At 34.9% G+C, this 13,821-nt stretch overlaps 2 protein-coding genes across 7 annotated transcripts; one reads left to right on the forward strand and one right to left on the reverse strand.

Annotated features, from left to right (window-relative positions):
- Positions 1-949: 949 nt before the first annotated feature.
- On the forward strand, positions 950-9,869 carry LOC107429817 (uncharacterized protein At4g10930). 6 transcript variants are annotated; one of them, XM_048464384.2, is made up of 15 exons: positions 950-1,084; positions 1,242-1,352; positions 1,648-1,748; positions 2,127-2,217; positions 2,416-2,483; positions 2,749-2,818; positions 3,156-3,265; positions 3,699-3,764; positions 4,176-4,744; positions 4,888-4,974; positions 5,138-5,213; positions 5,926-7,216; positions 7,340-7,414; positions 8,263-9,363; positions 9,473-9,869. In XM_048464384.2, exons 2-15 carry the CDS (start codon positions 1,281-1,283, stop codon positions 9,695-9,697), a joined length of 4,002 nt encoding a protein of 1,333 aa, XP_048320341.2. In that variant the 5' UTR covers positions 950-1,084; positions 1,242-1,280; the 3' UTR covers positions 9,698-9,869. The 6 variants fall into 6 exon arrangements, with proteins under 6 accessions (XP_048320341.2, XP_024935216.3, XP_048320342.2 ...); XM_025079448.3 differs by having other exon boundaries at positions 2,434-2,483; XM_048464385.2 differs by having other exon boundaries at positions 1,663-1,748.
- Positions 9,870-10,506: 637 nt separating this feature from the next.
- LOC107429818 (E3 ubiquitin-protein ligase SINAT5) lies at positions 10,507-13,274 on the reverse strand. Its single transcript, XM_016040567.4, has 3 exons — positions 12,714-13,274; positions 11,309-11,695; positions 10,507-11,009 (listed from the first exon to the last, which is right to left on the reverse strand). Exons 1-3 carry the CDS (start codon positions 12,927-12,929, stop codon positions 10,647-10,649), a joined length of 966 nt encoding a protein of 321 aa, XP_015896053.1. The 5' UTR covers positions 12,930-13,274; the 3' UTR covers positions 10,507-10,646.
- Positions 13,275-13,821: the final 547 nt, after the last annotated feature.

Below are 13,821 nucleotides of genomic sequence, written 5' to 3' on the forward strand. Positions count from 1 at the left end.
TAATTATTAATATAAATAAGTTTTTTGTTTTTTAATGCAGCAAATCCTGTACGGTGAGTCTCTATATATGATTCCTGGACCTTCAGTTGGAAATGGCAAATGTTGAAAGAAAAGGAAGGTGTTTAGTGATGCAACATTGTTGGCTCAATTTAGTAGGAGATGACATGGACTCTACGTACACTTCTTCTGTACTTTAAATAGGAAAAAAATTAATAAATAAAAGAAAAAGCATTATCTTTAGAGATAGAAAATTAAAAAAAAAAGGAGAATAATTTATATAAAAAAAATGAGATAATATAAACTTTATGCTAAAGATTTTATCCATTGATGACTTTATGTTGTTGTATTATATACCATATCACATCCATTCCAAATTTGGAAAAAGTCACAGTAAAAAAGTTCACATTATTTGAATGTCATATTTGATTACTTCACGTATCTTTCTATAGTATTTCTTGTTAGACTTTTTTTTTAATAAATTTTTGGTTACTTTCAAATGTTTGTATATATATATATATATATATTAATAAACTGAATAAAGTCATCTCTACAAATAGTTCAACACCATTTTTGTTTGATATGGATTTTAATCTATAAGGCAGGGTTATTTTTTATTAAAGGTCGATTGGATTAAAATTTTGGTAAATCAATATCGGTGCATTATTATTGTTATTGTATACATTTTAACTAAAATATATAATTATTCCTTTTTGAAGAAATATATATATATATATATATATATATTATATAATATAAAATTATTATTAATATGGGTCCGTATTTCAAAGTGAAAATTAATAAGGTATATGTTATGGCTTTTCTTATGGGCTAAGAATGTGAAGTCAAGCCCAGCATATTGTAGGTCGATAACAGTGGGGCAGAGTAGGCCTCTTTTTGGGCTAGGCCTAAAACCTAAAAATACGTTCATTGTAATATCGAAACGTTTCTAAAACCAAACGCAGCCTTAAAATGTTTCCCTCGAAACCCGGAGTGACGAAACTGCCCTCCTTTCGTTGTCTGGTTCTCGTCCGTATCGCTCCCACATGCGTAGACACTAGACAAAGATCAGGCTCTCGTTCTCACTGTAAAATTAACTTTCTCATAATTATTTTTTTTATTATTATTTTTCACAAAATAATTTTCCCATTTTGACCTACCAGGTTCTTATTATTTGCATGATCATCCAATTGGTGTTCCAAATTTACAAATCTGTTTCCCATTTTTTTGTTTTTTCTTATTAGAATTTTGATTTGGAGGGACCAATTCTTTTGGGTGAATCGATGGAAGTAGATTTGATAACGAGTGGTGTAGCAGAAGAAGAAGCTATTGAAGTCGATGATTTCAGTAATAATGTAATCTCAAATGCCTTGTTTATTTTTATTTCTTTATAGGAATAGATAATGATGTTTTGTTTTGTGGATTCGGAAGCTAAACTAAGATTCAATTTTTGTTGGGTGTTGTTTTATTTTATTTTATTTTTTTTAGTTTGAAGAAAAATGAATATATATATATAAATATATTTAATGGGTATATGCTAGTTTTTAGTTTTGAGCTCAGCAAAAATGTTTTGAGGTTGGGCTATTCGTTTTTCCTTTTTATATTTTATTTTATTTTATTTTTTTAACAATGAAAAATTTGTTGGGAAAGTTTGGAAATGTGCAGGAGAATCCTAATATGGAGGGAGAAAGATGTGGGATATGCATGGATGTTATAATTGACAGAGGGGTTTTGGATTGCTGTCAGCACTGGTATGTGTCTTTTTTCCCCCTTAAAGTTCGTAACTCTTAGACCAAACCCGCCATTTCAAAATTGGAACTTGTTGGGTTTTATTCCATTGCTATGTTGCAGTTATAGGCTTCTATCGTAAACAAATTACTTGCTTAATCTTAAAGAGTGTTTGAACTTTAGCGTTATTCATGGCTTCTGAATTTAGTTGAAGAATGTAGTCAGCCGTTTGTGTGTGGCACTGGTTTACATTTTTATGGTGAAAGACTCATACTTGATATGACAATATTTTTAGAGGAATGCTATGCGAGATTGGGGATGGGGCCTTATGTGATTTATGGAAGTTAATTGCTGATAGAAATTTGTGTTCCTTTATCTGAGTTCTTAATGTGATTTTCCAGGTTCTGTTTTGCATGCATTGACAATTGGGCTACCATTACAAACCTTTGCCCACTTTGCCAGAATGAATTCCAGCTGATCACATGTGTTCCTGTGAGTGGTGCAAATGATCATTGATTTATTTCTTCATTTTTCACTACTTGTTATGTTTGTCATTGATTTAAAATTAAAGAAAAAAAAGGCTCTAGCTGCATGGTTGATCTTTTTTTATCGCACTCAATTTGTTTCAGTGATTTGTTTTCATTTTTTAGTTATTTTATTTTGAGTTAATTGATGGCTAAAACTTGTAAGGTTGATTTGAATATGAAGGTATATGATACCATCGGGAGCTGTAAAGTTGATGATGATTCATATACCAGGTAATTTGGTTTTATTTGCATGATTGTGGTTATTAATTTTTCTTCATTTACAAGACTTGTTTCTCACCGCTTCTCTATGCATGATGCTGGCATTGCTTTGGAATACTTGAATAATGCTCTGTGCCACTATTATATTTTAGCGATAGGCAGTCTTTAGTAGCATCTGGGATATTCATCATTCAATAATAGTATAGCTTATACTTGACATGTATTAATGTGCATAGGCTTTCAGCAGTGGCTAATTTTTTTCTGCTGATCCATGCAGAGATGACGACTGGAGCATTGAAGGAAAGAATAACACACTTTCTTTTCCATCTTACTATATAGATGAAAATGTAATTATCTTCTGTATTTAATCTATATAATTTTTTTTGAAAGTACTCGATGTCTTTGATATTTCTGACACTTTTTTACATACCCTTTTCTTGAGTTACTGAGCTCGTCTACTTGTGATATTGAGAACACTTATTTTTTAGATTCACTATTTTTGAATTTTCAATTTGTTTCCAAAAGGATTAATATTAGTGTAAGCAGCGTAGGTTAGTGTTCCTGTGGAAACTGTATGAAAGCTTCTTTACCTCTATGCTGTAGGATCTATTTGTTTTGTATTCAAGTTTAGAATTCAAAGTTATGGTGTAACGTCAAGTTCTTATGTGTCTTCTCACTTTTTAGGCAGTTATCTGCTTGGATGGAGATGGTTGCAAAATTCGAATTGGTTCAGTATCAACTGAGGGAGATCCCAATCTTGATACATCGATTGCTTGTGATTCATGTGATTTATGGTAAAGTGAAATTGACTATTGTGAATTGTATTAGAAAGTTATGCATTACCCTCATCGTTGAGGTTTTTGAGAGATGGTAAAGTGAAATTGACCATTGTGAATTATATTAGAAAGTTATACATTAGCCTCATCGTGAGGTTTTTGAGAGATGTTGCTCGAATCACCTCATGCACCTCCTACAGGGATGTCTACAGGGTTGTTACCCATTCTTAACCCATTCTTATTGCATCTTTTGAGTACTTTGCTGAGTGTTTCATTTTACCTGAGATTCTTCCTTTGTGCATTTTTTGTTTATCGAAAATGGTTTCTATTTTTGCATAGAAACTAAATGTAAGCTTCTTCTGTCTAATTCTCCAGAGTTTTATTTAAGTCCATGTTGAGTAATGAAAAAAAGTGTTAGTTTGATAATTTCTTGGTGTGACCATGGAGACAGGTATCATGCTTTCTGTGTGGGATTCAATCCTGAAGGCACATCTGAGAGTACTTGGTTATGCCCAAGGTGAGTAAGAGGGGGATAATTAGTTCACTGTTTTGCATTTTTATTTTAATAATAATTCTACTTCTATTTGTTTCCATAGAGCTTTAACTTTTAATATTTCATAAATAAGCATTTTTCAAGCATGTGCAGAACCTGTTAATGCCTCTCACTATAGTAGAATAATGCTCAATGGAGATTCATGTATTGTAGATCCTCCCTCTGGAATCTTTGCTCTTGTTCTATGGTTCTCCTAGCTTGAGTTGGGTTACGTAATTAATCAATACAATCTCATGCAAACCCTATTGTTTGACAGCAGCTGCCAAGTAGCAATCTGTTTGGCCCCGATCACATGGATTGAAAATATTTTCTCTTTTATACAATTTTAAGTCTTCTCTTTTCACTTTTAATATTAGTATTTGCATTTTCTTGTAGATGTATTGTTGATGAGGTGCCACAAAAACCAGATGGGAATATAGAACAGAGACCATCTGGTCCTGAAAATTTTAATGAAGATTGTTCAGTTGAGGATATTTATTCCAGAAAGGTGTCTATTTCTGTAGCTGATGCTGGTGAGACAGCTCTTGTAGTCTCAATGGTAGGAGGAAGTAAATTGACTGAAGAACTAAGTGACAACATTCCATCAACCATTCAAGTTGACAAGGAACTGAAAACTAAAACATTTATATTGGCTTCTGAAGACAATAGTCAGACAGTCGCAACACCATCCAGGGAACATTCTAAACCTCAACAAGTCATGGGGGCACAAGAATTAGAATTGTCCTTATCTTGTGATACATCCTCCAGTTTTCCTTCGAATTGTTTGACTTGTAGTGAAGTTAAGACAAATGCTGATGAACAAATGGACTGGCATAGAAGCTTTGATTGCGTCAAAAGTTCTTTGGGAAATGTAGTAAATGAATCCCATATCAGTAACACTCTATCTGACAATAATTCTGGTATGGGAGTTCACCTTGGTCTGTCTGTTGGATCATTTTTAACTGGTAATTTTTAATATAGTAACTTTATTACTATTGCTATTATTTTCCTTTTCCAAGCTTAAGAATTTATAATTGAGATATGTCACTGTGTTTTGCATATAGTTACTCATATAGGTTCATTAATTCTTATATTAATTTCTTTCTAGTTGATAAAATGAACTATAGTGGAACCGACGATCAAATGAATGAAGATGTGAAGCAGGATAAGCCTTCAGAAGAATGTATATCTGAAGGTATGCTAGTTTTCTTTTATTAATTTATTTTCTCTTGGGCCACTTTTTGGCCATGGAAAAGAAAAATAAATCTTGTGTGCTAATTATAGTTATTTACATAGAAGGCAGCCATTTTGTAAATCTTTTCCCATGGTCTTCTTGCTGAATTGTTTTTCTTTTTCAGCTGATAAAACTGCACCAGATGCTGATGATGATGCTCCTGAAGTTATTGGTGTAAAGAGAAAGCATTTGGAATGCAGGTCTCGTGTCATTCAAATATGTCCAATGATTCTTATACAGTTTTCAGCAATTTGTGCTCATAACTATGTAGTTCCTCAGGTTTTTTTTTTGCTGCCACCTAATATCACAATTTTCTACAAGCAATTGCTTAATGTTGCTCTTGTAATTCTAACTTGAGATTCACTTTCTTTGTAAGTCCTTTGGCCATTCAGCTGACGCAGTTTTTGGATATAATACTTGTTTTTAATTTTTAGTTTTTAATTTTTATCATCCTCATTAAGGTTGTAACTAACATGCTGATGCAGCAGTTTTTAAATCAAACTAAACTATAGACAGAGTATGTTGTATTTTATGAGATAACCCATAGAAATGGGCCCATTGCATTTGCATGCAACACTAAAATTTTTAAAGTTCTGGCTGGTTTTTGTGGTGCAGAACTAGAACCACATGTATAAAAATATATCAAAATCAATTCAACTAAATGTTAAATGAAGCATCCATGACAATGTGCTTTTGACTATCCTAACTGAAAGTAGAAATAAGAAGGGAGAGGGGAGGATCTTGGTTTATGTCATGCTGGCTCTAGACCTTGTCTATAGCCTATTTACATATTGGTTCAGTGTCATTTTCTCTCTGTACTCCTTTAGATCGAAGTTTGTCATGGTTTCATATTCTTCACTCCATCTAGAGTTTAACTTCTGACCAAAATTTTATTATTCTGCTTTTGTCCAGTGTTAGTGATACTGCCAATGAGAGTGCTGACGATGGAGATGTCAAACCTAAGATTGAGACTGAAATTTCTCCAAAGAAAATAAAAGCTGAGAGGAGGGTTGAAGTGAGTCCAGCTGAGGACCAGGCCGATATATCTGTTTCAGATGATTCTCAAAACAGCACCCTGAAAGCAGTTCCAAGAAATGGCAGGTTGAGGCTTCATCCTGAAAAGGAGAATTCCACTTCTGATATAATGAGCATTGTTGGAGGGACAAGACGTAAACTTTCCAAGAACGTTGGGTGCCCTAGTTCTTCTGATGATAAATCATCAAAAGATCAAGAAACTATGGCTGGTTTGAGAGTGAAAAAGATCATGAAGAGAGCTGCTGAGGACAAGGATTCATCTATGGTAGTTCAAGAACTGAGGAAAAAAATAAGAGAAGCTGTCCGTAACAAACCCACAAAAGATATTGGTGAAAACATTTTTGATCCAAAGCTTCTGGCTGCCTTTAGGGCTGCTGTTGCTGTACCTACAACTGAACCTGTCAAGACACTGTCTCATTTGTCCATGAAGGCAAAAAAGTCAATGATGCAGAAGGGGAAGGTACGTGAGAATCTAACTAAGAAAATTTATGCATCCAATGGAAGACGAAAACGAGCATGGGACCGTGATTGTGAAATTGAATTCTGGAAGCATCGCTGCATGAGAGCTTCAAAGCCTGAAAAAATTCAGACTTTGAAGTCGGTTCTTGATCTTCTAAGAAATGAATCTGATGGAACAGAGACAGAGCAGAGGTCTGAAAAACGGGCAAATCCGATTCTTTCCAGGTTATATTTAGCAGATACATCTGTATTTCCACGAAAGGATGACATCAAGCCGCTCTCAGCTCTTAAAACTTCTAGTGATTCAGAGAAGAACAGTAAACAAGTCACCATGGTGGAAAAATGTGTGAGTTCATCTCTTGATAATCATACTTCAAGTTCCACACAAACTAATAAGGTTTCATCAAAGGTTGGGATTCCTTCATCAGAAACTTCTGGGAAAAGGAAAACTGTCCCAAGCTCAAAGGAAAATTCTGCAACCAGTAAAGTGCATCTGAACCGTAACCTAGAAGTTTCTTCAGTTTCTTCATTAGGCAGTTCCAAATCTAATGCCAAGAAAGAAACAGCTACTCAATCTAAGGATATTAAAATCGACAAAAGAAAGTGGGCCCTACAGGTTCTTGCTAGGAAAACAACTGGTGCTGGTGGGAATGCAACAAATGAAAAGGAAGAAGACATCGCGGTGCTTAAAGGAAATTATCCTTTGCTAGTATGTTAACAAGTTATTTGTGAAAAAAAAAAATATATATATATATATATATATATCTTTTTCAGGAAATATTCATTAGATTCTGCAACTGATATTCTTCTATTTTGTGGCTGTTATGAGCAGGCTCAACTACCAATGGACATGCGGCCAGTTTTAGCTCCCAGCCATCACAATAAAATCCCCTTATCAGTGAGGCAGGTATACAATATCTGTATAAGTGGTTTCAGAGGGGACCAAAAGTAAATGAATTATAACTCTTCTTTACTTGCTCTTTTAAATTCTTATTGATCTGAAACATTTAGAGCACGAAATCGGGGCTTAGCCTTCCCCCTTTTTTTGTTTTTTTTTTTTTTTTGGTTGTTGTTGTTGTTGTTGTGTTGGGTACAAAGGCAGAAATGTGGAAAGTAAGCTTTTGAAATGAATTGAGAGGAAATGGTGGAATAAAGATCGTAAACCTTCATAGGAAGGCATGTTCTTTCATCGTTCCTTCATATTGGATAAATCAGAATTGCTGCTGTACTAAGCCGTAGCTTCTACAGCTCACACCCCCAGAAATACCATAAATGTGGTCGTTACCATCTTGTCCACCTGCACTGCTGCCATTTACCAACATAACAGCAAAACTCTGTGCAACCTGTAACATAACTATGCCAAATATTAGATTTATAGCCCCTTTAGCTGTCAGTGCCGGCACATCTTCTTGCAATTTGAGTAAAATTATCTAAATTATTAACTTTTGAAAATAAAAGCTGGAAATTCAATTTTTTCGTATCAATGGAAGTTACATCAAATCCAATTACTTAAACAGAAGATCTTTCTTAGCTCTGCATATCTATATTTAAATAAGTTGGGGGCACACTATAAATTTTACAGTGGAATGGTTGTTTACGCTCAGCCATGTTAATGTAGACTTCTGGTCTGCCTTTGTACATTCTTTTTCTTATTATTATTATTATTATTATTATCATCATCATTTTTAACGAAGCAGTTTTGTTTTTTCAACCAAAAAGAATTGGTTTAGACAATTTTGAACATCCATTGTGCAGGCACAGCTGTACCGCTTGACTGAGCACTTCTTAAGAAAAGCAAACCTTCCTGTCATTTATAGAACTGCAGAAACAGAATTAGCTGTTGCAGATGCAGTCAATATAGAAAAGGGGGTTGCTGATAGGTCAAACAGCAAGCTAGTATATCTGAATCTATGTTCCCAGGAGATATTGCATCGTTCAGAAAATAGCAAGTCCAGTGGAGCCCCTGTGGTGGATAGCTCATCACTGTCCGCTGTCTCTGATGATAGATCAGAACAAAATACAAATCAAGTATCAGCTGATGATGCAATCGAGAAAGCATTGAGAACAGCTGGTCTTTCGTCTGATTCTCCTCCAAGTAGTCCGGATCATCAAATTGAAGCTCTGGCTAAAGAAGAACCCTCCTCAACAAGTTTAAGAGAGGAAGAACCTGAGAATGTATTTGATATAGATTATAATCCAGATTTGGATATATATGGGGACTTTGACTATAACTTGGAAGATGAGGACTATATTGGTGCCGGTACTGTGAAAGTCTCTAAGGAACAACAAGAAGGTCTGTCAAAATTGAAAGTGGTTTTCTCTACGCTTCAATCTGAAACTGAAAGTACAAGCAATGCTCTGGATTTTGGAAAATCTGAAAATCTGGGGAATGCTGAAATACTACATACTTCTTCCTGCATGCTAAATGATCATACTGAAGTAAACTTTAAGAATTCAACCATGGAGGGTGGTACTGACAAGTCGTATCCTCTGGAACCATTACTTGGTAAAGAAGGTGAAGATCTTTCTGCTGCAGAATATGAAGAACTATATGGCCCAGACAAAGAACCCTTGGTGAATAGATTTCCAGAAGGAGCGTCAAGTGAGCCCTTTGGATTGATTGGTGCAAAAGCTGTTGCAGAAAATGAAGATGCTAAGAACTATGAAAATCGTGTGCAAAACCAATCAACAAAAGAATCTGAATCAGGACAAGAAAGCAAGAAAGAATTATGTGCAACCGGTGCAGAGTCTTCATCAAACAATTCTGAAATGGGTGAGAATGTTCCACGGAAGGAGAAAAAATCTAGTGCTGGGACTAACAAGCAGTCTGACAGTTCAAATTCTATATCGAAGAAGGTTGTAATTGACATTTACTTTTCTCTGTTTTTCCATTATTTTTTCTTTAATTCTCTCCTTTCTACCAGTAAAAATTCTTGACGTGACCATGCATTTTCGATTCATATAGGTGGAAGCGTATGTCAAGGAGCATATCAGACCTTTATGCAAAAGTGGTGTGATCACAACCGAACAGTATAGGTGGGCTGTGGCGAAAGCAACTGATAAAGTTATGAAGTATCATTATAAAGCCAAGAATGCAAATTTTCTCATCAAAGAAGGTGAGAAGGTGAAGAAACTTGTGGAGCAATATGTTGAGGCTGCCAAACAGAAGGATAAAAGTGACTCTGTTTGAGGACAGCGGTTTCAACTATCAAAATACTTCCTTTTCTTATTCTTCAGAGCTTCTGCTCATCGGTAATTGTTGTATTTTGTAGATAGTTACAAATCCAACCCAAAACATTGTTAAACTGTTTAAGCATAGGCATTGTAGAAGTTTATAATAAAGAAAAAAAGTTTGTTTGACAGAGAGTTTGTGCCACAGGAATTAGAAGTGTGTTTGTTTGGTTTTTATTTTTATTTTTATTTAGGTTAGGTATTATTTTTTAAAAGGGTAAATACCAGCCCACTTACCGATATACCAAAAATTTAAGAAAATTAACTTTTTCCTCGTTGTCCGTTAAAATAGTGACATTGATGACCCTCCCAGCTTCTAATTTAGAATTAGACCCTTGATTGTATTATTCGAATCACATTCTAAATTTTGGCATTTTGGCATCATAATCATCTTTCCTGTTCCCTGGCCGAGCATATTTCACTCGAAATCCTCATTTCATTTCAGTGGTTATACACGAGAAACATTAGCGAGATACGTTATCGGTGATCGAAATGGGTAGCTAAAACATTCCTGTAGAGTGAGTTCTGTGCATTAGTGAGACACGTTATAAATGGGTAGCTAAAACATTCCTGTAGAGTGAGTTCTCTGTGTCCCTCAAATCATGACACATAGCACTTCTACTGCCCAGCAGGATAATCATAATTCCGGCACACCAGGTGATATGCATGTGTTATAGATTGGTGGGTGTGTTCCATGTGCATTTGTTTGTGCAAATAGGTCTGATGAAGTGTTAGATGCCCTACACAAAATAAAAGGAAGAAGCTTCATGCAACAACATATAAATCTAAATAATCCTCCAGCATCCAACATTTTCCTGGACTCTCCAATATCTGAATCCTTAATAGAAGCAAAATTATGTACATTTGACAAGCAATAAGCAGCATTAAATAAAGTATCCAACAAATAATCAGATGCACAGATTGGGAATGTACACCCCTGCATCTGAATTTGGTTGTTCCTTCCAAATTCGTCCTGTGACACGAAGCTTCAGCTCCTTCCTGTCCCCGCCGGAGAAAAAAAGCGCCATGTTACGCTGGATTATGAGGCCATCATGGCTATCCCTAACTTTCCGGTGACTATCACGTATGCTCCGTGGTGTTCCTTCCCAAGTTAGTTTCCTACCATTAGCCCCTACTTCCAAGCTGTAGCTAAAGTTACCCGCCTCAACCTCATCACCCATGAAACGGAGAAAAGCAATGTAAACCGGGGCCATTCCAAGCTGGAAGGCTTCAAAATGCAGGCAGAAGTAATGGCCGAAACAGAAAAAGACCTGACAGATATTAAGAAGAAAGTTAAGCATAAAGTAAAAAGAAGAGCTTGTACATGCTACTGACAATTAAATGGCACAATTTTTCCTTTATGGTCTAGATTACAATAAAGTTGTCTGCTTCACAATACTTTTTTTTTTTTTCTTTCTCTAGCTCCAAGTTATTCCTAAATTCCAGGTTTTAAGCATTTTATAAAACAATGCACAGTTAAAGAACCACTCAAGATCTTACCAGAAAATCAAAACTTGAGAGTAACTTGACTTACCGTAAGCAATCAAAACTTGAGAGTAACTTGACTTACCGTAAGCATCCAGGTCGCGTTCTCCACCTCACGAGGATTAGATTTGACATAACGATGATTGAATGTGCTGCCAGTGTGCATGTCAACCTTGTGATCGTTCCTTAGATGATCAATTAGGAAAGGAATATCCCCAACAACAGGGCACTCAGATCCAGCATATGGACAATTGTATGGTCGGAAGTTACATTGAACTTCATGCTTAAGTTTGCTGTAGTATGGAAAGATCTCCATACATCCCAAAGAACAGTACTTGCAGGGAAGTTCAAGCGACTCAGCAACCTTTTCCAGGGCCAAACACCTGATATCTCCAAGTTCATGTCTACATGTAGGGCACCGGTTGTTCACCCTCAATTTACAGGTTGAACATAGAGTATGCCCATTCAGGCACTGCAAAAAATCATGAACTTAGCATTAACTACTTTGAATTAAGTGAACAAGCTTATAACCAAATATTACCATATTACAACTCAAAACACGGAAAATAAAAATGATGTAAATATGCAGCAGCTAACTGAGCACCACATCTCGAAGGAAAACCTATGCACAAAAAATGTCAACAAGACTACCATCCCCTAACCTAATAGGTAAAAACTACTGTGCAAAAACTGTTCACCTTCCCTCTAAGCATATCCTAAAACAATCAGAAAAAAAAAATTATAAATAAAATAAAAATAAAAATTAACAGTACAAGTGCACGGCAACATATAAATTGGAAAAATAAGACCCAAGTTCAATATCATATATTTGCCAATCAACTAATATATGCACCAAAAAATATTAAGACAACATGATGTTTGCACCAACCACTTTCCCTAATTCAAGTCTACACAATCAACAACGGTATTCAACTAGGATTTGAGCCTTAGTCTGCCTGGTTATGGAACTAGCCAACCAAAAAGAAAGTAAAGACATTATAAAATAAGATCCCTAACGGTCTGAATCTTCAAATCATTTACCCAATATGGCATCCATGCTAATCCCCAAAACATTCACAGCAAGCAACAGAGAGTCAAGAAGCTATTCATGTTCTTCGGACATTTGGATACAGCTACTTCTGAACACAATCTGCCATTTCTTGCAATCAATTTTCCCAATTTACAATCTAAAACTACTTCAAGCCAAAACTACTCAATATTGTTCTTTTTTTTATGAAGAGGGAATTTTACTCAACCTAACTAAATTCTCTCTCTTCAATTAGCCAAAACAATACTCACACCTTCCGCAAAAAAATTAACCTCATCAAAACATTTTTAGATTCTCAAAATCAATCAAAAACCCATAAAAAAGAAATCCAATCAAACAAACCCTGAAGACCAAAAACACCCACGCCCCCCAAAATAAATAACTAAATAAATAAGTAAATAAAAACTTTTTCAACCTTATAAATAAGAAAAAACTGAACAACCTGATGGATTGGTGGGTACATAGAATTAGTGCAGACAGAACATTCAAGAAGTTCATGAACACTGGTGGCCGGAGAGATCGCCGGAGACACAGCATTGTTGGTGGTAGGCTTAGCCGAGGAAGCCGAGAACTGAAGCCGGTGACGGTGTTGATGATGGATCTCTTCCTCATAGATCCCATCCGAGGTCGAGACACAATCAATGCCGTCGATTTCCATCGCCGCGAAAAAAAAAATATATATTTTAACTATTTTTTCATACAACAGACACACACAGAAAAAAAAACCCCAACAGCATATAAAAACCGAAACAAGGAGAAAAAATTTACAGCTTTTTCTTTGATGGGTATCTAAAAATTTTGTTATTTTTTTATGGGTTTTTGTCTCTCTGGATTATTTTTAACTGGAATTTGATAGTACCCAGAAGAAGTATTTGAAGAGAGAGAGAGAGAGACAGAGAGAGAGAGAGGTAAGGCCTGAAAAAAGAGATGCCTTTCTTTCCTTCCGAGCATTTGTTGAGGGAGACAGAAAGGTTAAACCATGAAACTTGCCAAAAATATGTTGTTTTTTTCTGCCAAGGCAGTTATTGCTGAAAACAAGGACCAACTGTACCTTATATTGATTTTTAAACTTTTTTTTTTTCATTTTTCTAAAAAAAAAAAAAACTTCACAGCCAATTTTCTTACATTCTCGAAATTTACTGTTCTTTCATTTATAATTTTCTTAGATTTTTGCCATACAAAAATCCAAATTGATTTTCCAACAAATTTTTAGACATGCCAAATGGTCAGGTCAACCTTGTTCTTCAATAATATTCGCCATTTTTATAACCTTCAATATTTTATTTTGTAATTTTTTTTGATAGAATTATAGAATATATCCATTTGTTTTACCAGCTTTGTAAAAATGTCTCTATGTTTTTTTTAAAATTATATAAATATTGTCTTATATTTTAATTTATGTGCAATCTTGCCTCCTTTTGTACATATATTTTTTTAATTTTTTACCTTTTTTTTGGCTTTGATTTTTTTTTTAACGTTTAAAAGTGTCACATTTTAATATAAATACAATTAAATAAATTATAATCAGCACTTGGACATTTTCATATACT

The sequence above is a fragment of the Ziziphus jujuba genome, chromosome 6 (genome assembly GCF_031755915.1).
Source record: "Ziziphus jujuba cultivar Dongzao chromosome 6, ASM3175591v1".
NCBI lineage: Eukaryota > Viridiplantae > Streptophyta > Magnoliopsida > Rosales > Rhamnaceae > Ziziphus > Ziziphus jujuba.

Excerpts from the sequence above, each read along its gene's own strand:
- LOC107429817 (XM_048464384.2), top strand. The coding sequence starts at position 1,281 with ATGGAAGTAGATTTGATAACGAGTGGTGTAGCAGAAGAAGAAGCTATT. Across the intron at positions 3,765-4,175 it reads AGTACTTGGTTATGCCCAAG|ATGTATTGTTGATGAGGTGC; the intron begins GTGAGTAAGAGG and ends ATTTTCTTGTAG. Across the intron at positions 7,415-8,262 it reads TCCCCTTATCAGTGAGGCAG|GCACAGCTGTACCGCTTGAC; the intron begins GTATACAATATC and ends TCCATTGTGCAG.
- LOC107429818 (XM_016040567.4), bottom strand. The coding sequence starts at position 12,929 with ATGGAAATCGACGGCATTGATTGTGTCTCGACCTCGGATGGGATCTAT. Across the intron at positions 11,696-12,713 it reads TGTACCCACCAATCCATCAG|TGCCTGAATGGGCATACTCT; the intron begins GTTGTTCAGTTT and ends GATTTTTTGCAG. Across the intron at positions 11,010-11,308 it reads ACGCGACCTGGATGCTTACG|GTCTTTTTCTGTTTCGGCCA; the intron begins GTAAGTCAAGTT and ends AATATCTGTCAG.